Source organism: Prionailurus bengalensis, chromosome D2 (assembly GCF_016509475.1).
Source record: "Prionailurus bengalensis isolate Pbe53 chromosome D2, Fcat_Pben_1.1_paternal_pri, whole genome shotgun sequence".
In the NCBI taxonomy this organism is placed as follows: Eukaryota; Metazoa; Chordata; class Mammalia; order Carnivora; family Felidae; genus Prionailurus; species Prionailurus bengalensis.
The window spans coordinates 22,256,905-22,280,394 of record NC_057351.1 but is presented as its reverse complement, the minus strand read 5'-3'; the positions used below and the strand labels follow the sequence as shown (position 1 = coordinate 22,280,394).

At 40.4% G+C, this 23,490-nt stretch overlaps 1 protein-coding gene across 9 annotated transcripts in view; it reads left to right on the top strand.

Annotated features, from left to right (window-relative positions):
- The window catches only part of RHOBTB1 (Rho related BTB domain containing 1), a 122,917-nt gene that overhangs the window by 63,365 nt on the left and 36,062 nt on the right, over window positions 1–23,490 (top strand). For all 9 annotated transcript variants that reach the window (XM_043596420.1, XM_043596426.1, XM_043596423.1 and 6 more), the window contains 2 exons: window positions 21,045–21,246; window positions 21,623–21,726. In XM_043596420.1, the coding sequence (XP_043452355.1) occupies window positions 21,055–21,246; window positions 21,623–21,726 (296 nt within the window). In that variant the 5' untranslated portion in view covers window positions 21,045–21,054. The remainder of the gene's footprint in view (window positions 1–21,044; window positions 21,247–21,622; window positions 21,727–23,490) is intronic.

Sequence of the window (23,490 nt, the reverse complement as noted above, 5' to 3'; positions counted from 1 at the left end):
CAAATCTTAAAACAGTTGAGTTGTGAAGGGTAGAATCATGGATCCAGAAAGGTCCTCAAAGATACTTAAGACAACTTCATGTAAGTGGAAAAACCTACCACCCAAAGAGGTGATAGAGCTTACCCCCTCTCATAGTTAATATCTAACGCATCTGGAAGCAAACCTGGGTCCCCAAGTCTGAGCCCAGGACTTAGTTCTAGAACATAACACTGCCTGAACTGTGCCAAGTCTTCCAAAGCCTCCAGCATAGCCAAAATTACAACTATCAAGTATGAAATCCATCTGAAACCTAAGATACATCCCAAAATGGGTGATAAGAGGATCTCGGGGCACTAAGAGAAACCTGAATTCTGTTCATTGATGGTGGTGTAGAACAGTCTTCCTGCTTACTTAAAGCATAGCAGCCCCACACTCCCATCCCTACCACTCTGTCTTCGTGGAACGATCAGTTTTAATCAAGTATGGAGCTTTTCAGTTTTGTCTGTGGAGCTCTGGCTCTTTACAGACTATGTCTGTAAATCTTCTTTGGACCTCATTTTTCTCATCTATGAAATGCAGACAGTATCACCTCTCTTTGAGAATTATGAGGATGTTATGAAATGACACATGTAAAGCACATAGTAGTTGCTCAGTAAGGGATAGTTCTCTTCTAAGCCTTTCTAGAGTATTTCAAGGGGAAATGTTAATAACACACTAGGGCAGTCCTATCATTTTTCCCCTAAATGAACTAGAGTTGTTTGAATTTTGATATTGCAGGGGGTTATTACAGTAACCTTTTTCCTTGGGTAAAAACACATGCCGGGGTCTCTTGGGGTACCAGTGGCCCAGTCACAACTACATTTGTTCTCTTTGTACTCTAGGGTTGCTATGGCTTACTTGAATTATTTTATTGCTTCAGTATCTGCCACAAACTAATACCAAGCTCCTCTTGGAGATTTGTGGCTCCCATTTCCTTCCGGAACTGTTTAAGTATCTAACACGTTTTCCACACAGACCTTTGCATCTCAAAGCAACTACTATATTTTCAGCCGAGTAATGAAGAAATACTTTCAGAGAATATTACCGCCAGTAGAACATTTTTGTTTTCAATTTCAAAATACACGAGACTTTCCTACCGTCATTTCAATTAACTGTAGCATTAAGTATTCTCTGTGCTCTGGCCCTAGCTTTTCCTTTTGTCCTATGTTGCTGACTGATCTATGGATAGGAAAAACATAAGCACTACAATTTCCCCCTTTTACCCTCCGTACTTGATAACTACCCTAGACTAAATTACATCTCTGGAAAGTATTTCCTCACACTCCTCTCCCCAGCTGCCGCACTCTGTCATGTGGCTGTCACTGCCCGGCTTTGGATTTTTGGAACCAAGTCTTTGGCAACGTGTCTTATTCATCACATACATGGAGGGAAGCTAGTGTTGTGATTTTTTCCTTCTTGTGCTTTCCCCCCCCTTTTTAAGTTACTAATCCAAGTGGCCCAGAATAGCCTTTATTTTCCTGGTGGCACAGTCTCCCTTTCAGTGTTTGACAAAGCTATATTGTAAGAGGCATGTCCTTTTCTTCAGGTTTATGTATAGCAATTATGTGTTTTTTTTCCTTTGCTATGAAGGGGCTGAACTGGTGCTAGACTGACCCTAACCTTATTACTAATCCCAAATTGATTATATAAATTTCAGTTCATACCAAGGAGTTTATTTTTAAAGCAGTGCTTCTCAAACTTTTTTAAATTTGTTTTTAATATTTTTATTTATTTTTGAGACAGAGAGAGACAGAGCATGAGCAGGGGAGGGGCAGAGGGAGAGGGAGACACAGAGTCTGAAGCAGGCTCCAGGCTCTGAGCTGTCAGCACAGAGCCCGACACGGGGCTCGAACTCACAGACTGTGAGATCATGACTTGAGTTGAAGTCAGACGCTTAACCGACTGAGCCACCCAGGCGCCCCTCTCAAACTTTAATTGTGCATGCAAATCCCCTGGGCATCCTGATAAAATGCAGATTCTGATTGAGGAATTCTGGCGTGGGATTATGAATTTCTCACAAGCTCCCCATAGATGCCAAAGACCACATCTTGAATAGTGAAGGTCTAAAGCGTAGGTTTTGCTATATCTTATGCTGAAACTCATGCCTTACAGGCTGCTTATTTTGTTTGCTTGTTTCTTTTTTCTTTTTTTCTTTTTTTGCTTGTTTCTTAAATCATAATAGACACTCATGGAATCTTAAACATGGAGGAGATGTATACAGCAGTGGGCTAGTAAATCAACCAGGTCTCTGGGAAAAAAAAGAATGTATTTATGTGCATACATAAGTCTATTATAAATTTTACTGACATAAAGAATGTATGTAGCACACAATTTACAAATAATAAAAATATATACAACACTCTTTATTGTAAATTCCGTAAAGCCAGTTGGGTTTTATAGAATGCTCACTGGTTTTGGTCCAACTCTTTTATCCATAAGCTACCTGCAGTACAATTGATGAAAGGGTGTAATTCCCTTATAAATATTGGCTGATATTTTCCATTATGTTAATAAGCAGGATAAAAGTGCAACAACAAAGACATGTCAGAATTGTACTCATTTATCAAAGATACGAATACCTTCTTTGCTGAACCGGATAATAGTTTTTTAAATACTATAACGATATTTCCGAAAGTGTGCTATTCACATGTAACACACTTCTAAATTTAATCTGCATCATTAACATTTTTTAATCATTTTCTTAAGTCAAGCAACAAAACAACAAAGCAAGCCCTGAATTGGTAGTGGTTGCCAATTTCTGTGGTATACAGACTCTCACCTCAGTCAGTTTCAAGCTACCATTGCCACTGAGTGTGGAGTTGGGGAGAGATGGCCCAATAAACACTGTGGTGAAGTATTTCCATCATACAGACAAAATTGGCATAAATAACCTCAAAATGTAGGTAACTGTAAAATGTAATGCTATAATTAGAAAATGATGAGCTTTGAGCATTTAGTACCTTTGTTTTTAGTATTTCTTTGTTTGAAACTTGATCTAATTTAATTTTTAATACTGAACCTATTTTGTTTATTTTTTTAACTGAAGTATAGTGACACATATTACATTAATTTCATGTGTACAACATCACAGCTTGACAACTCTGTACATTAGGCTTTAACAGGTTTGCAAAAATCCTGGAATTTAACAGCCAGCTCTCACGAGCTGGTAGAGGCTGGCTGTAGCACACCACTAGATAGAGATGGTCTGGTCCAGTGAGTCTCAACCTTTGCTTCACATTGGACTACCCCAAGAAAACCATAACCTAAAGTCAGTAGATTTTAGTCAGGGCCAAGGAACTGGAATTTAAAACATTCCTATTGATGTGTATCTTATTAAAAGAAAAATACGTAAATCATAAGTATATAATTTAAAGGATTTTTCACAAACTGAACACACCCACATAACCAGCACCTACATATAAAAACTGAAAGTCACCAGCACCCAGAAGCTCCTTTTAAATCCCTACCCAGTCACTTCCCAAACAAGGAAACCGCTATCTTCACTTGTAACCATAGACTCATTTTCCTGCTTTTGAGCATTTACATAAACAAAAGCTCTTTAGTGTCTGGCTTCATCCCCTCAATATTATGTTTGTGAGATTTATTCCTAATGTATGTAGCAAGAGTTCATCCATTGTGTAGTATCCCAGTATATGACTAGAGTTCAATTTCTTCTTTATTCTTCTTTATTCTACTGCTGGTGGATTGTTTCCACCTGTTGGCTATTATTAATAGTGCTGTCAAGAATAATCGTGAGGCGCCTGGCGTGAAGAGTGTGTGACTCTTGATGTTGAGGTTGTGGGTTCGAGCCTCATGTTGGGTGTAGAGATTGCTATAAATAAATAAATAAATAAATAAATAAATAAATAAATAACTTACTTACTTTAAAAAATAATATCATACCGGCAGAAGTACTTAAAACAAAACTAAATAAATTACCTGGAATAATTCTAATCAGCTGATATCTTGACTGCCTTCTCTACAACTCCCCCTCCTTTCTTATTTCTCATATAATATGATCAAGGCTATTGATTCTTTTGTGTGAATGTAATTTTAGTACCATAAACCATGAAGTTGTATGTTTCCATTCATTACAGTATGTTCTCCCGGCTCTTTTCAATTGACGTTCACCAACCTCCCCTTTCATCAAGACGCTGGCTCTTGTGCACTCTAAATAGGGATGAGATTGAGCCTCACATCAATAGCATGGAGGAATAATAGATACAGTGGAGATGCAGCCAAGGCTAAATTTGGCCACTGATCATTAGGGATCCTAGAAAGAGGCTTCAAAGCAGGGGAATTGTTTCCCTTTGTGTTTATCAAACAAAAATCAACAATGAACCCTTAGAATATTTCAGATTCTAATATTTTTAAAAATCCACTTCTGTAAAGTAGACCAAGGACTCTTCTGAAAGAGAACTGAAATCTCTCAAAGTCTGATGACTTGATCTGGAAAGATTAGAGAAGGAGGTTTTCCCTGGTGTTCAGCAGGTGTATCCTTTGCCGCATTGTTCTAGGCTGAGTGGCTGTGTGGTTTTGTGTGTGTTTGGGCCGACTGAGATGTTAGTTCCTTTGATTTAAGTCAAGGGAGCTGAATGACCAGGAGCTCCAGGATAACACTGGTGATGTGGGATGGCTGCTCAGAATTTAAAGAAAGGTTTCTGGGGCAGCAGGCACTGAAAGGCACTTAACGTAAAGCTTTCAAGGTATGCAGAGCAAAGGTAGAGAGTAGACATTAGTTCCACCTAATGAAAGAAGAATGCATTCTCACATGCATAAATATTCTAGTCCCTGGTTTTCCTACTTCCCCATCTCACTTTTCTATAAAATTTCTTTGTTATAAAATAACACACGTTTATTCTAGAAAAGATGGAATATATAGATAAGAAAAATGTTTAAATCAATTATAATCCTAGTTGGCATTAATATTTTAATGTTTCTTGATGCCAAATGTTGCTGTGTATATTTAGGTACTTAATTTTTAAGGAATGGTGTTATTCTGTAAATTTTTTTGCAATCTTCTTTTCATTTAAATATGTTTATCATAAACATAAATATCAATGTACTCCTATAACACATTTATGATGGCTATATACTCTCCTACTATGTGGGCATTTATTGTTGTGGGTTTCTTTGTTTTTAATCAACCCCCTGTCGTTGGATTTCCAAAATTGTTTCCAATACTTTGTTTCCACAAATAATGATATGATAACATTCCTTTAATGGAATCTTTTTGTATACCCTAATTATTTATCCAGGAATAAAGTCTTATAATTAGATGAAAAGTATGGACATTTTAAAGTCTTCTGAGTACCAGTTGCACTCCAAAATAATGGTATTATTTTCCACTCCCACAAACAGTGCCTCATCCCGCTTTCAAAAAACGTACAATCTTCTATGTGATAAGTCGTAGCTAGAGTTGGAGGGTATAGGGACGTGTCCTGAAATTATTAGCTGGAATCTGTGCATTGATGTTAGCCAAAAACCTCTAATAAAATATGAGATTTTAAGGAGTCTGCTTTTTATCCACAACACTTTTGTATTTATGGTCTAATTTGCTAAAAAAAATCCTGGGGGAGAAAAACAAAACAGTTTTCTTCATTTGTCTGAATCAGAGCGTAACCTAATCCTAACTGGCATATTATAGTCTCCTAAATGATTAAATGCAGTTGCTTTACTGTCATCGTATCTGAACGTTTCACAGCAAGTGGTCTCTCTGGTCCTGCAGAAGCTGACCCAGTGACATCTTCAGAGAATGCTTTCAGTGAACAGAGACTTTCTTCATTAGGTTGGATTTTTAAGCATATCTGGTCTACAGACTTGATATTAGCTTTCTCAAATGAGCACTTACAACTTTGACATCTCTCTGTAGACTAAACCAATGTGTTAATTATTAATTCTTGACATATCTTCCTGATGCAGCCCTTAGCTAAGGTTTATACACAGCCCCTCCAAAATCAATGTGTAGTGTCTTTTGTTGCTTTAATTTTTTTAACTTAAAAAAAATATTTAAGGATAATGTCTATAGAGAAATGTGTTTAGATCACAAGTATACAGTTTGATGAATTTTTGAAAACCGAACATATGTAATGAGCACCTAGATCAAGAACTCGATATCACCGGCACCCCACTTTTGGACATCACCCCAGTGCACCCTCTGTGTGTTTTAAATGCTCCAGATTTTATGTCCTGGGTAAGTCATTCATTTATAGAATTTGATTTTTCACTGAACCCTCACTTTAATGTGAGCTAGCTGCAGTCAGCTTTGATCGAGCTATCTCCCTTGTAACTGAAAACACGTACAATCTGCCTTTCCAAGTAAAGATTATAACATTAAATTTGTACACTGAGTGTACATCAGTATCTATATGTTTGTGATTTGCAGGTACACAAATACATACACAGCGTGCATACAAACAGATTTGGAATTTCTTTCTTCTTAATGAATGTAAGGCTGAATTATACTATATTGATCCAAGCTTCAAATATCTTAACTACAATTGATTATCACAGAATATTTCATGTGATATGTTTCTAAACAATTTTTTTTAATTTCTCATTTCAGTTACTCTAAGTAGTCCTTCTGAACACTCAAAATTTAAAGGCCAAGAATTTTTCATCTTGTGCTTGAAATATATGTGTCCTGGGTGTCCACAGCTGTCTCTCTCTGTGGTTCAATTTCTTTGTCTGGTATTCAGCTAGATTATCATTTAGATTCCCATGGGGGTTTTTTAGTTGAAAGCCTGAGTGAGAAAAAAAAAAAAGTTTAACAGTCTCATGAAGCTTTATAAATACATGATTTTGAAAAATAATTTATACATCATCAAAAATCATTTATTATTATTGAACTGTATATATATATATACTCTTATTAGAATTGACAGTCAAAGGTTAGACTTGTGTACCCATTAGCTTTTTAAAAAACTAAGATATTTCTCCCATTGTAGAATACATTTAAGAATATTATTCATCCATAAAAAGTAATGAAGCATGAATATATGATACAACATGGATGAACTTGAAAGCATTTTGTTCAATAGAAGCAGACAGACACAAAAGGCTGCTTATTGTATGATTTCATTTATAAGAAATATACAGAACAGGCAAATTCATAGAGACAGGAAGTAAATTAATGGTTTCCAGAGTTGGGGGGCAGTGGAGAACAGAATGACTGCTAATGGGCACAATGTTTCTTTTTGGGATGATGAAAATGTTCCAGAATTAGATAGTGGGCAAGGTTGTAGGGCTTTGTGAATGTAATAAAAAACCTCAAACTGTATGCTTTAAAAGGATGAGTTTTATAACATGTGACCTTTATCCCAATTTTGTTAAAAAGGTAATATATTTTTGTCATAGAAAATTTGTAAAGTAAAGGAAAGTAGGAGAATGGCAACAAGTTTTAGCCCCATTATCCAACAGCAATCCCTGTTATCTGTTCAGTGCACTTCCTTCGAATTTTCCTTCTGTATATTGCTCTTGCAAGAGGAACAGCTTCCCTTTCAATGATGGAGACACAATTATTAAAGTATTCACATATTAATACACACCTATTCCTCCCCTACCCCTGGGGGGCAGGGGGGTGGGAATGATAAATCCAAGGAAGATCCATTTAGATGGTGGAGGGGAATAATGATGGAGATATAGTAAAATAAGAAGATAGCCATGGCTATCATGGAGAGGTAATAGAGAAGCATCTCAGGAGAAAATATCTGCGGTCCCAAGAGGCAGAAAGACAGACAGACCTGAGCGGTTACCACAAGGGGTGGAACTCTTCAGGGACACAGCTCAAAGAAACTTTTTAGGAGTTTAGCTGCGAGATGCCCAATATATATCATGTCAACCACTCCCCTCAATCCTTAAATACCCATGTTGTTTCCCAGCTTTCTAAAAGTCACATTTGCGTTTCTTTTAGATGTGTCACCGTGCTAAGATGGTATTTAAAATGAAAGAACAAGGAGGCCCAAATTTATTTGAGTTACACATATTTGTTTATTTTATCTGGTTTTCATCAACTATTTTTTAGATTGCTCTCCTGGTCTTGCCCGTAGATAGGGTAACATTAGCATTTTTCTATATTAATGCAAACTCAACATAAACATGATTGTAAATAATGACAGTCTTAATAGAAAAGACTTCTTGGGTATTTTCTTGATGGCAGGTATAGTGATTAAAATATTTTACAAGCATTATCTAATTTAATCTTTACAACAACCCATCAGGGGAGGCAACTGTCCCCAGTTTACAGATAAGGATACAGAAGTTTAGAGAGATTAAGTAATTGGCCCAAGATCAGATAAGCCAGTGCCTTAATTATTCCCTCCCTTGTCATAGATTTGGGTGGTTTTCCTTTTTTTTCTTATTCTTGATAAAGATGTGATAAATATATTTGCTTTTAAAACATTTTCTTTTTACAAAGTCATTTCCTTAGATGGATATACCAGAACATATTTTTTTTTAATTTCCAAATGGCTGAGCTTTTTGTTGTTGTTGCTGTCAATAAAACCATTCCTTTTAACTTTTTCATTTATTTATTTATTTGTGTGTGTGGCTAGGGAATTTGATTGATACAGCTTATGCTTTGGGAGGGGGGTTTTCTCCTTCTGGTGGGTTAGTCAACTTCTGTAAATGTGCCAAGAACACCTGAAAAGACAGTGCACTCTCTTATCATGGAGTTTATTGAATATGAGATATCTATTCATTTATCACTTTTTTTAATGTTTATTTATTTTTGAGAGAGAGAAAGAGCATGCACACGAGCAGGGGAGGGACAGAGAGAGAGAGAGGAAGACAGAGGATCAGAAGCAGGCTCCATGCTAACAGCAAACAGCCTGATGTGGGGCTCAAACTCACCAACTGTGAAATCCTGACCTGAACCAAAGTTGGAAGTTTAACGTACTGAGCCATCCAGGCACCCCCATTTATCACTACTTTTTATGCTATTCAAGCCCTCCCTGTGTTGTTTTTCAGTTTTGCTTTCTTAATCTGATGTTGATTCTGATTCTTCATCTCCTACATGTAGATAATTTTCATTGATTTCTCCTTACAGAATTTGTCTTCATTTTTAGTGTATGCTTTTTGGTCTGTGAAGGTTCATTATTACTGTTATGCTTTTACCACAAATTGCCTTTTTTTTTACCTCCTAAATTATCTTTTACAGATACTTTTTCTATCTAATTTTGAAATCACAATCAAAATAACTATGCAGGTTAGTTTTATATTTTCAGTTGGTTTTGGTTTCCACAGTCCTTTTACACAGAAATAGACGTTTTTTGGTTTGTTTGTTTTAGTTTTTAATCTTGAATTATCTCTGAGTGTTTTGTCAAGTATCCTTGAGCAGTTTAATTCAAAGAAATCTGAGTTTTTGCTCCCTGAGTCTTTTATACCTAAAAATAGTCTTATGGTTCCCTTTACATAAATAACAATTTGACCAGATTCAGAAACTTGTTATTATGTCCTTTTTCTTTCAAGGCTCTATGTTTTTCTACTGTCTTAAAATAGTGTATTGGTGAAGTGTGTGGTCGTCCATATTATTATTTCCTTCTAGAAAGAAATGCCTTTGGCTGTTAATTTTAGAAGATGTTTTGCTAAAATATTTGTAAGGTTATTATACAGTTTTTTCTGCCACTGGTATTTAAACCTTTTACTGAAAATAGATCTAGAGTCTTTTTTTTTTCCTTCTTCTCCTTTTTGTATTGGGAAAATTTTGTTTTATTAAATCAAGGTTTGCTCCTTTAGTTCCTCAAGAAGCCATACTATCCGGGGATTGCCTATCAATGGTCAGCCTCTTTATTATCTTTGGTTACATCATTTGCAGGTGGCCTTCCTTCTATACATAGTTTCTCATGTCTGTTCTGTACCTCATGAATCCATTTTACTACATTTTCAAAGCTCTTTACTGTTGCCATTATGCTTTTTAATTTGGCTCTCTTATATCTCACTTATCCATGGTCTTTACTTGTCTTTTGCCTCTTTATAGCCTCATGTGCTATTAGTTTGTATACTTGCATTATCTTCTTTTGTGTGATCAATTACATGGTTCAGATATTTTTAAAGAAATATTTTCTTCTGCTCTTTCTTTTTTTTTAAGTTTATTTATTTATTTTGAGAGAGAGAGAGAAAAAATGAGTGGGAAGAAGGGCAAGGAGAGAGAATCCCAAGCAGGCTCCCCACTATCAGCACAGAGCCTAATGCAGGGCTCAATCTCACAAACTGTGGGATCATGATCTGAGCCAAAATCAAAAGCTAGACACTAACTGTCTGAGCTACCCAGGCACCCCTTCTTTTGCTGTTTCTTACAGTATATCTACTTCAGTAGAAGACCTTTCCTTCAGGTCAGGGTTTTTAATAGACCATATGTTAGCTGGTCTCTGTTTACTCCATCCACATAGAAAAGGATTCCTCTGGCCAAGGATTAAAGTATATTCCAAATGGTTAGATAACTTAGGCTGTGTTGGAGAGCAAAGTAGGGCTCTATAGTGACTCAGGAGCCCACTCAGTTCCAGAGTGGACAAGCAAAGCTATTCAGTCTTGTGCATGTAGAGACGTCTGTGGAGGGTAAGATAAGATCACTAATGAGGGGGCGCCTGGGTGGCTCAGTCAGCTGGGCATCTGACTTCGGCTCAGGTCATAATCTTGTGGTTCGTGAATTCGGGCCCCACACCAGGCTCTGTGCTGACAGCTCAGAGCCTGGAGCCTGCTTCAGATTCTATGTCTCCCTCTCGCTCTGCCCCTCCCCCACTTGTACTCTGTCTCCCTCTGTCTCAAAAATAAGTAAACGTTAAAAAAAAAAGTTTTCAATAAAAAAAAATTTTAAAAAGACCACTAGCGAGGAGTGTCACCACTGAAGATATACCAATGGTCAGCCTTAGAGGTTGCACCCCTACCCCTACCCCTGTCACATTAACAAGATCAGTCACTTCTGTGGCAGTATCAAAACTGAAACAGCTTGGCTAAGCAGGCTGGGGGAGGAAAAACAAAAATGAGTCTTTTCCATGCTCAGTGCTGTCTACCTGGTACACCCTCAGCAAGGGGTGCTTACTGGAACTAATCCTCCCCTAGGACAGCATACCAGGTTCCTCATGACTTTCCAGTGGCTCCACAGCTGGTTTCTTCCACCTCGGTCCCATGTCAGGCCAGCTCTCATTACTCCAGACTATGAGCATCTGTGCCCAAGAGCATCCTACTTACCTCCCAGCCCAGCTCTTTTCCCTGTGGAAATGGGCAGTCTGCTTCGTCTTCAGTGATGTTCTCACTTGGCTCCATGGAAGTGAATTTGGCAGAAATCCTTCCAATTTCTGGTATATGGTTACTCCTTAGCTTTATTCTGATACTGTTGTAGAGTCTGCTCTTTGTGCAGAATAAGGTTAATTTCAGTGAGACTGTGTAGCAGGAGATCCAAGGCATGTATTCCAATGCTGTCTTGCCTTCAGGTCCAACCTATTGCCTCTTGTGATGTCTTTTAGGCATAGATTGAATTTCCTCATTCAAGATTCATTTATAAATCACTCTCCATAGGTAGTGGGTGCATGTACCTCCATTTTCCACTTCTTTCCCAGCCAATTAGTGACTCGCCAAAAAGGTTAGAAATCCCTTGAATGGGGATGTTGAAGTCCACAAGTTGATGGGAGTTTTATGAGACACTTACATGTGAATATTATTGAGATTCATAAATTGGCTCTCCCCACTAGAGCATGACAAATGATGACATTACTTTTTTTTCCCCCAAATTCAGCCCTAAGCTCCACTGTGCCTATATATGGGCTCCCTCCTGCCCCCTGCCTTATCATTTGGTGAAGGCGCCTGGTTCTTGGTCCCTGGTGGTTCCCATGGTTACTGATGCTCTTCCTGATGGGGAGCCACGGCTGGTGTGATGCCATCTGTCAAATACCGCTCTCATGATGGGCCACACAGATGTCCCTCAAGGTGTTTCTCTCACTGACTGTGGGCTTAGCCACATGCTGCTGCTCTCGAGGCCACGGGCTTGGTGATCAGTCACCAGAGATAGCCGAGTGCAAGTCTGCAAGCGGATCCAGGTGGAGGGTTTCCTGAGGAAGGTGGAATCGCTGTACTTTGATATCCCACTGAACAAATATTTATTGAAAGCCACAAATGGCCAAGGCATTGAAAAGACTTGAGGATTTAAAGGTGAATAACAGTCTCTGCTGTCAAAAATGTATAATCTTGGTGAGGTGAAAGCAACCACATACACCTATAAGCATAACTGCCAATATGACAAATTGGAACTTGTTGAATACCCTAGGAATTCCTGGTATAAAGGAAGAATGTTTTCAGTGCACCTTCTTCTAAAGTGTAACTTATATCTGTCTACTTTGCTCCATCTCGACCAGTTCCTGGTCCAAGCCCCCATCCTTCTCCCCGGAGAACCTGGGGGCATCCTAACCAGTCCTTCCACTCCCCATGCTATGTTCTCCACACAGCAGTCTCAGTGTTTGCTTTAAAAAAAAAAACATTTTTGGGGCGCCTGGGTGGCGCAGTCGGTTAAGCGTCCGACTTCAGCCAGGTCACGATCTCGCGGTCCGTGAGTTCGAGCCCCGAGTCAGGCTCTGGGCTGATGGCTCAGAGCCTGGAGCCTGTTTCCGATTCTGTGTCTCCCTCTCTCGCTGCCCCTCCCCCGTTCATGCTCTGTCTCTCTCTGTCCCAAAAATAAATAAATGTTGAAAAATAAAAATTAAAAAAAATAATAAAATAAAAATTAAAAAAACATTTTTTAAATGTTTATTTTTTGAGAGAGAGAGAGAGCACACATGTGCACAAGTGGGAGAGCGGCAAAAAGAGAGGGAGGGAATCCCAAGCAGGCTCCGCACTATCAGCATGGAGCCCGAAGAGGGGCTTGAACTCACAAACCATGAGATCATGACCTGGACTGTTAACTGACTGAGCCCCCCAGGTGCCCCATCAGTAATGCTTTTAAAAAGCAAATCAGAACCTGTTATTCTTCTGCCTACAACATTTCAGTGTCTTCTCACTGTACTTAGAACAAAATTCAGGTTCCCCTTTGTAGTCCAAAAGGCTGTGTGTAATGTGACACCTGCCTCCTGTCCGACCTTCCTCTCTCCCGTTCCCCTGCCCCCAGCTCCAGTGGGCCTGCTTCCTTTCCCTCCTCATGCCTGGGCCCTGCTCATTCTTCAAGTAGCCAGAAAATGGGCCCTCCTCACAGAGGCCTCCCTCGTCTTTCCTGCAGGCCTCCCACCCATTATTTTCTCATAACACCCTTTCATTCTTCAAGGAACTGAAATCAAGTCTATGATTACAACTACCTGTCCCCCCCCCCCCCCATTACGAAGTCCATGAGAGCAAGAATAGCGCCTGGCCTGTTTACCACTGCATACCTAATACTGTAGACCTGCCACTCATGAAGCACTCAGCCTATTATTTCTTTAATTACGACTGCCTGAGTCCTAAAGGTGCAGAACAATTTCAGTGGTGGGTCAGGGGCATGAGAAAGGATGTCTGAGTAGAGTAGCAAGAGCAAAGTCACCAAAGGAGAGGTTACCTGGCATATTTGTAGACAAAGTCAACCAGAATGTCTAGAACGTAGCATACAGTTTACTTATGGTGGTTCTGAAAATTAGCCTGGATTTTTTATGTATGCATCTTTTGAGCTAAGTTTTTTATTCCTTATTTTTCAACTGGGACAGCATTTACTAAGGGCAGTGGATAGATAGCAACTTTATTTCCAATCCTGGCTCACCTTCCCCACTGACAAGTTTAAAAAAGATGGGGAGCATAATCTTGTGGACATCTCCATTATCACAGGGCTCTCGTGAGGATAATGAGTGGATGTTTTAAAAGGTGTCTCTGTATTATCTGTATTCCTGAACTTATATGCACTGTCCTTTCTGTTACTTAAACTCTTTTCCTTTCTGTTTTAATCAAAACTTTGAGTTGAAAAAAATATTGTTGATGTGAAAGGCGATTTTATGCTAGAGATATATTTCTTTAAACTTTTGATTTAGGGAAGCGCAGCCCAGCCCTGACTGCCTCTTTCCCAGATCTGGACCCGTTCTCCATTCCAGCTGAGATGTTTATATTATGCACAGAGCAGCTCCTGCCTGCCTAGGACTGGTGATTAAGAGCTCAGGATAATGAAATCTGCACAGTTGAAACTTGGCTGTTGGCTACAGTTATTATGCAACTCTTAACATTTCTCTTTTGTTTCTGTCAATAATATACAATTCCCAGTTTTTCTTTCTGAGCTAACTCTTCCAACACACAAAAATTTGTTCCACTAGTATTTTTTTAATGACCAAGTTAAATTATTTCTCAAAGTTCAGACTATATGCTTTTCTAAAGGACAAGAAAATTTAGTGGTTGTGCAATAGCACTGTTCAAACTGTCTATGAACAGCTGAATGGAACTGGAAGTACAGAGGCCTTCTCTGGCCTTAGAGTTTTGTCTTTGAGTGGACTGCTCACCACACTTTGATTCAAAGAGCAGGCAGAACAAGAAACACAACACAGGTCATGGGAAGAGGTGGCATATTCCGATGGTGGGTGATTTGGAGCAATTAGACAATGCTTTAGTAAGATATCATAGACAAATGACAAACTTTCCCTGCCCACCCTCCCTAATATCTGAATTTCTCATGGTAGAAGAGACTCACACATTCACCTGGACGTAAAGAGTGGCTCTGTACTGGGGCGTCTGGGTGGCTCAGTCGGTTAAGCGTCCAATTTCAGCTCAGGTCATGATCTCACGGTTCATGGGTTTGAGCCCCATGTCGGGCTCTGTGCTGACAGCCCAGAGCCTGAAGCCTGCTTCAGATTCTGTGTTTCCCTCTCTCTCTGCCCCTCCCCCATTTGCGCTCTATCTCTCTCTGTCTCTCTCTCTTTGTCTCTCTCTCTCTCTTTCTCAAAAATAAGTAAACGTTAAAAAAAAAAAAGAGTGGCTCTATACTAAAATGCACCTATCCAGAGCAAGCAAGAATATCTTGAGTTTCATCACCCACAGTGCCTCTGAATTATTGAATTACGGAGACAGGACTCTGATGGTCATTGAGCCATAGTAAATGTGTCTGGCACTTCCTAAAAGCCTGTGTCTTAAGAGAGGAACAGGACACCAGGAAGGCCATCATCTCAAGGACTGAAAGTAGGAAAAAGTACCACCATTGGGAAGAGAAATGATTTATAAAGGAGATGAGGTCAGCTAAGTTCAGATTTGGCTATGTCACTATTCGGGTCATGGTTGTTCTTAAAAGAGGGTCACAAATAATGGGGGACCTATGGACCAGAATGAATAGTCAAAGAAAGCTTTACTAAAGTGGGGCATGGTATAGTCTTATATTCCAAGCCCTTTGGCATACCGTAGTACCCCAGAAACACTTGATGATTCATTAAGGGCATTAGATGTGCACTTTGAAGGTATAGCCACAGGAAAAATAAAAAGTTCACAAATGACCATTCTATGGTTTGCTAATATAGGAAAAATGGGGGTATATGTGTATTTGTGCTTGTGATTCATTCTCCCAGAACCATTTATGTTACAGAGAAGAAAGTAAATCAGTCTGTGTGGAGGCAGGGCAATTAGGAAAGCTTTTTAGAGGAGGTAATATCTGAATAAGGTTTTAAGGAACGAATGAAGTTTTCCAGGCAGACAAGGAGTGGTAGAGGGTTGGCTGCAGGAATGGTATATGTTAAAGGGACTGAAGCAGCCAACGACATTTAGAATTTAGGAAACCATTTTGTGGGGCAAAAGCATGCCATCATGCCATCACTGCCATAAAAAGTTACCAAAAATGTCATGGCTTAAAACAAAACAAATGTATTATCTTATAGTTCTGGAGGTTAAAAATCTGAAATGGGTTTCATTGGGCTAAAATTAAGATGTTGGTAGGCTGCGTTCCTTCTGGAGCTCTAGGAGAAAAATCTGTCTCCTTCCTTTTTCAGCTTCTAGAGGTCACGTGCACTCCTTGTTTATGGCCCTTGGCTCCATCTTCAAAGCCAGCAATGTAACATCTTCACATATCTCTCTGACTCTGATCTCCTACCTCCTTTTTCTATATGAAAGAACCTGAGAGACTACATTGGGCCTTCCCAGACAATCCGGAATGAGCTCCTTAAAGTCAGCCGATTAGCAACCTTAATTTCATCTGCTACCCTATTTGCCCCATGCCATGTAGCAGAACGTATTCACAGATCCCAGAGATTAGGACATTAACATCCTTGAGGGACCATTATTCTGCCTCCCACATATGCAATACAAGATGCTGAGGATGATGGTGAAGAGAAAGTTGGCGTGATCCATCAACCCTAGGTAGAAAAGATCATCCAGGGGCACCCGGGTGTCTCAGTCAGTTAAGCATCCAACTTCGGCTCAGGTCATGATCTCACGGTTCATGGGTTCAAGCCCTGCATCGGGCTCTGTGCTGACGGCTCAGAGCCTGGAGCCTGCTTCGGATTCTGTGTGCATCTCTCTCTGCCCCTCCCCTGCTCGTGATAACAAATCACCCCAAAACGTACTGTACTTTCTCCTGATTCTGTAGGTTGGCTAGGTGATTCCTTAGCTGGGCTCACTCATAAAGGTTCATTCACCTGGACAGTTGGCTGGGCTAGAGGATTCAGGTAGCCTCACATTATATGGCATCTGGTGAAGCCATCGGCAGGGCTGCTTCAGTTATTCTCACTGGGAATTCTCATCCTCTGTGGGGCTAGGCCAGCTTCCTCAGAGGACAGCCTCAAGACAGCATTCCAACAGCATGAGGGTGGAGCTGCAGGCCTTCTGGAGACCCTGGCTCTGGAACTCACAGAGCATCACCACCACATTCTTTTGGAATGGGCCACGCAGTCACAAGGCTAGCTCAGATTCTAGAGGAAGGGAAACAGATTCTGTCTCCTGATGGGAGTTGCTGCCGCGCCCACGCTTCACCAAGCAGAGGCTGTAAAGATAGGAGTTTTACTTTGAGAGTAGGATTTTGAAACTCGACATTTCAGGGGTAAAATGTTTCTGGATGACAATATCCAGCACGTGGCCAAGAGCATGAACAGCCCAAGTAGAGTGTGGGGAAGGTTAGGTGGAGCAGCCGAGAGGCTAGATGTAGGATGTGTTGCCCTGTGGATGTGACAAGAAGGCTGAGCTGGTGGTGAATGTGGATCTTCAGGAGAGACCCGAAGTCCGGAAGGTGACAGTAATCATGGTGTGAGCACATGGGGCCATGGTGACCACAGTCTCTAAGTTGATGGTGGGCACCAACACCCAGGGGGCAGCCACCCTGGGCCACCTCACCGAGTCCTCACTCCCCACCCACCACGTTGTCTTGTTCACTGGTCAGTTCTAAATAAACTTAACTGCTTCTGACATCCACAGTGTGCGGGTATGTCCTTCAACACTTAATGGTCAGCATCCATGTCCCGAGGATTCAGAAAAAGTATGAAATGAAGGTCAGGTCAGTTTTGAGTAAGATTACAAAGCTGCCGTGGTAATAGGTTACCAGTGTCAGTCCTTTCTAGCTCTTTCTTTTATACTTTCTTTTTTTCCTCAGATTCGTATCTAAAGGCAAAAGAGTATCTGCACTGATCGGCAGGGTTCATGGTGGTGAAATTTATTAACAGTGTTAAAGGAATAATATTTATTGCTCTCATTCTAGGTAAATGAAAGTCAGAAACCAGATAGTCATTAACCAGATGGTCCTAAGAGCTCACTCAACTGTAAGAGTGCTAAATATGAATAAATTAGAGCCCATAACAAGTAAAGAAGGATAATATTGCATATTTTTATAATTATCATAACTTTATTTATAAAGGATGAACAGTTTATAATACATGTGTAGCATGGCTTTGCATGCTTGGCTGTGACTTCTTACACTTAAAATAATTTTTAGATTACCACAAAATCAAATTTATACCCCAAAGAAAAGATTTTCAGGATTTGGAATCCAGAAAACCCTTCCTGGAAATTCCACGTCTGCAGTGAGTGAGCTGGGCTACGAGTGTTTAATTCTGCCCTGCCTTTCACTTCCCTTCCATGTTGTCCCCTTTGTACAGGGTTTAGCACCTTTGGCAGTCACTTGGGTTTTGAGCAGATTGCTAGAGATTAGAGGACCCATGGATGTTATTCTCACCCTTGACACAGAAATTCTTTTCAGAACTGTGCATGAGGTGTGTCTATAAATAAGTAATGATAGTTTTGTAATCATAGCCTTAATATAAAAGCAGGAGAGCTTTCATCCCCTTCAAAGTAGTCTTGTGTAAAAGCTACACAGCTCTTCCACCAATGCTGTCATGATTCAAATTATTTGGGGGTTCCTTTCAGGGGGCTGCTCTCAAAGCTAGTTTGCAATCTGACAAGAAAACCAACTGTGTGTTTTGTGTGTGTCTATTTCAGTTTTGACTAAATCCAAACGTTCCCCCGAATTTTAAGAATTGGCTCTCCATGGCTTTTATCCATCTAAAAAAATAAAATTCACTTTCAAAAGAGTAAGATTTTCCACCACTTAAGATGATCAAAATAATGTACCTTAGTTTCCAGAGTTGTGAAGCTCCAAACAGATCCTGTTTTTCTGACACAGGGTATATACCCTACAGTAATATCACCAGAAACATATCAAATTTCTTATCCACAACAAGTGTTACCATTTTTTATCCTAGAAGCTAGAAATGCCCCAGGAAAATATTTCTAACCTACCTTTCCAATTCTATTATTGCTTAGCTAACTGTGTCCAACTCCCACCCAGAAGTTTCCCTGCCTTCTTGATGCAAAGTCAGCTCTGCTCCATCTTGCATTTATGCTTGTTTTTCACTGAATTACTCTGTGATTGCTCTACTGAAATTCGTCCTTCGTATAGATCTTCGTGGTTATTAAGTTTATGATTTCACGGCTAATCCTGGGCTTCCCCTGACTGTTTTGTTGTCCCTTCAAGGCACTCAACTCACCTTCAGCACCACGATTAGAATCCTGGGAGTCATGGGTGTGTCAGGTACATCAGTCAGTTCACCAAATCCTCACTACTTTAGGAGCCTGGTACTATAGTTCCCACTTAACAGATGCGGAAGCTATGGCTGAAAGTGCAAATGTCTTGTCAGTGACAAAATGGCTGGAAAATGGGGAGAGTAGGATTCAAAGTCACATCTCCTCTAAGGCTGAGATTTCTCAACCTCAGCACTGTGACCGTTGGGCCCCAATTACTCCGTGTCGTGGGACCTGTACCTTGTATTATAGTATGTTTCAAAACATCTCTGGCCTCTCCCCCAACCCCATTGTGACAGCCAAAGATGTCTGCAGACTTTGCTAAATGTTCTCTGGCAGGTATTGCAGGACCACTGATCTGATGCCAAAGTCAGGTTTTTGCCACGTTAGACTATGAAATAGGGAACTAATAAAACCATAGACTAGAAATTAGAAGAGATCAATTTGAGGAGTCACCACCTGTGGGTGATCATCAGAATTGGAGTTTTTCTTAAGCCTCTCTTTCTCCACCCAAGACCTTCAGAATCTACATTTGCTGGTGGGCACAGATATCTATTTTAAGCCTCTCTATGGTGTGTAAACTACAGACAGGATCCTGAGACCAGATCCTGACCTCACCACACATCTGTTGTTTGAATCACTCCACTCAAGTCTTGCCAAATAGTCTGTAGTCTCGGGTTCAACACCTCCTGTTATGGTGTTACAGGAGACAGTCTCATGTTCAGATGGTCCTAACTGGGAAAAAGTATTCATTCTATTTCATATTCTTTCTTCTGTCTCTCCTTCTGTACTCTTAATCTCATATTATCCAAATTATCATTTTTCTCAAATCAGTTGAATTAAACAAACACTTACCGAGCCCCAGTTATGTATCAGGCCCTACTCTGAGCAGTTTCTTTACCAATATGACCACTAAAACCATTATTGGCTCACTAAAAGTGACCATCTAACCAGTTTTCTCCTTTTAACAGTTACTTCCTCAGAGTGCCTGGGTGGCTCGGTTGCTTAAGCATGCTACCCGTAGATCTCAGCTCAGGTCTTGATCTCAGGGTCTTGAGTTCAAGCCCTGTGTTGGGCTCTGCACTGGGTGTGAAGCCTACTTTAAAAACAAAATTAAAAAACAGTAGACTTCTTCAAAAGGGCAATTATAATTCATTAAAACCTTAGAATCTTCCATGGTTGGCCAGCCATCCAACTGCTGCCAAGAAGCAGTCTGCTCTGCGTTTTATGGAGGTTCCTGACCCCCCCGGGGAAGCAGAGCTCATGACAGCTTTTTCTCTTCCTCTTGCCCTGTCACTCAGCAACTCTCTTAAACCTTTCTTGATGCTTTCAGGGAGATTCCAAACTAGCTCCTCATCCTGGTAAAATCATTCTTCACCATATGCTCCAGATTTCTTAATGAAAACACAGAGAGAAAGAGAATTTAAAAAAAAATACATTGCTTTATGGTGCCCCTTTTAAGAATATTGTTTTTATGAATTTGATTCATAAAATTCAAATTCATAAAATTTATGAATTTGATTCATAAAATTCAAAATTCAAAAAATAAAAATTCAGTTGGACTGTTGACTCATCTTTAAAGCAGGCTAATCCTCTCTGCTTGCACTTTTGAGCCTCCCCTAAGTCACCATGATGGTGTAGAGCCTGCAGGAAACTGCTTTTCAGATAGAGAGATTGGCTTGTTGGGAGATTGAGATGGCATGGTCACTAATATTGCCAAGGTGTCTCGTGCCCCAGTGTCTAAGGTTAAACCTGCAGGTGACCAGTGTCTTTAGTGGATCAACATGAGTAGCTAGTGAGCTATAAATGTGTGCCAGCACTCTCATTTGCCTGGATGGATTTTCAGTAGGCAGGTTGTGTTTAGAGAAAACCAAGGAGAAAATAACATGTTAACCGGCATAAACCGTTTGGGGTCAAAATAACAAGCCGGCGGTGTTTTTGCACTTGTGTGAGACATAAATAGAAAACTTGAGTTTCACTTAGGCTTAGTATGAAGTTCCAAACCTCTCGCTTATGCCTGGGCACTTCCGAAGAAGAGCCCAGACAAAGGGGAAACGGCCTGAACCCCTCTCCCCTGTGATTGCTCTGTAACTCTCTTCTTCCAGAGTTTTATAAATGGACACTGACATGGACTACGAAAGACCCAACGTTGAAACCATCAAGTGTGTGGTCGTGGGAGACAACGCCGTGGGGAAGACGCGCTTGATCTGTGCCAGAGCGTGTAACACAACGCTAACGCAGTATCAGCTGCTGGCCACCCACGTGCCTACCGTGTGGGCGATCGACCAGTACCGAGTGTGCCAGGAGGTAAGACGTACAGAGTTTCTTTAGACTCCTAAGGGCACATCACTGCTATTGCCAGTCCGGATTTGATGGCACATCCCCTGCTATTGCCAGGGAGTACGGGTAACTTGTGCACGCGAAAGAAAGCTTATGTGTTTAGTGCCACAAGAGAAAACAAAAGTAAAACGCAAACTCGGGCGTATGGCTGCGGTTTCTTGAATGAGGGTTTGGGTCACGTGATTCCAGAAAGAGAATTAGGACTTAGTCAAGTCCTGTTAGATGCAATGACAAAACTAAAGGCAGGTGGGTCAAGTGAGCCTTGAGGTGTGCTGACCTAGACATCCTTCTCCTGAGGAGCCTCTGAGTGACACTGAGCAGGACTGCACTCTCTCTCCTGCAGGTCCTGGAGCGTTCCCGGGATGTTGTTGATGAAGTGAGCGTTTCTCTCAGGCTTTGGGATACTTTTGGCGATCATCACAAAGACAGGCGTTTTGCATATGGCAGGTAAACCAAGACCAGTGTAGTGTGTTTGAACCTGAATACAATTTCCTTTTCCAAACCTGCAGCTGCTTCATAAAGCAACAAAAGCCACGTCACATGGCCTTGAAATGTGTTGGATTCTGTGCTGTGTTTAAGAAAAAAGAAAAAAAATGTGGAATTGTTTTCTGATGTCAAGAAAAGCAGTCTGCCTTGACGCTAGGTCCCTCCCAGGAAGTCCCTCATTTGAAACAACCAGTGTTAGTCAAACTGGGACGTTAGCTAGAGGTTTCTGGTGTGCCCTCCGGCCCTGGCTGCTTTGATGGCAGGTTTCCTGAATGGTACTTTATTTACCTTTTGCTAAAATGTTTTAAGTTATTTCAGCACTCGGCCACCCCACTTCAGAAGGTCTCTTTGGTCTTTTCCTGACCACATTAGCAGAGTCTGATGTTTTTTGCTTTGGGCTTTGTTATCTGAAAGTCTATTATTTTTATTTGAAGGTCGTTTTTGAAAAGAAAGAAAAATATCTCTGAAATCCTTCACAAGGCACGTTTCCAAAATGAACTGAAGCACTAATGTGTATTTTACATTAAAAATCAAGCAAAATTCCAGAAGAAGGAAAAATCAAGTGAAATCCCTGTAGTAAATCTAGAAGGACATTAATAAGACTAGGAACATGGTCAAATTGCCTTAGAATATTCAGCAACTTCTTCTTGCCACCATAACTTAAGGTCTTTCTCTCGATGAATGTGTTATAAACTATCAAAACCCAGATACAGAGATTTTCTTACCTCTTAATTGTAAATTAACACATCTTATCGTAAGTTTAGAATTTAGGTGTCATGAATCAGTTATCCCTCGTTAACCTCAAATGTCCTGTTACCTCGCAGGATTGGATTAGGCAGATACTACAACCACATGAGTTACTCCTTGGCGTTGAGATAATCATTTCTGAAAGCACCTCTAGTCCTTTTTTTTTTTTTTTTTTAATGTTTATTCAGTTTTGAGAGACGGAGCACAAGCGGGGGTGGGCAGAGAGAGAGAGAGACAGAGAGACAGAGACAGCATCCAAAGCAGGCCCCAGGCTCCAAGCTATCAGCACAGAGCCTGATGTGGGGCTCGAACCCACGAACCGTGAGATCATGACCTGAGCCGAAGTCAGACACCCAACGTACTCAGCCACCTGGGAGCCCCGCACATTTCTCCAAGCCGGTGGCTCTCTAAGGCTCTGAGCAGACTTTTATTGGCATTTATCCAAGTGGTCTGAGCTACTCAATAAACTGCTGAAAGGGTTTGCCCTATTCCTAAGAAGTTGTTCACACCCTGAGAGAATCTGCCACTTAGACCAGGATGTTCGTGGGGACTCAGAAAAGGGCATCTGGGAAGTAAAACATCGATGTTAATGTCCCCTTGGTAATGAGGACTTTTGAGTTTAATTTCCAGAGTTGTAGATACTTTTCCTCTCCTTGAAAATCCTGTTTTATCATTTCTTTTCTTTCCATGGTGTTCTTGATTATTATATTAGTTGCCACTTTGTGGTTTTTCTTTTGTCCAGTTATTCCACACATACAAACAATAATAGTAAAGTGCCATTTAAGGACCATGCAGTCGGATTTGTAATATCTAAAGCATCATAAAATGATGACTTTAAGCAAAGCAAGGATGGATGTGATAGATTTCTGTGGACATTTTGCACCCTCACTTCCAAACAGCTGTCCGAAGATGATGGGCCTATTGATGAGCTTACCAAAGGTTTTGGGTTTAGCTGCTCTGGACCGTTTCATGTTGCCA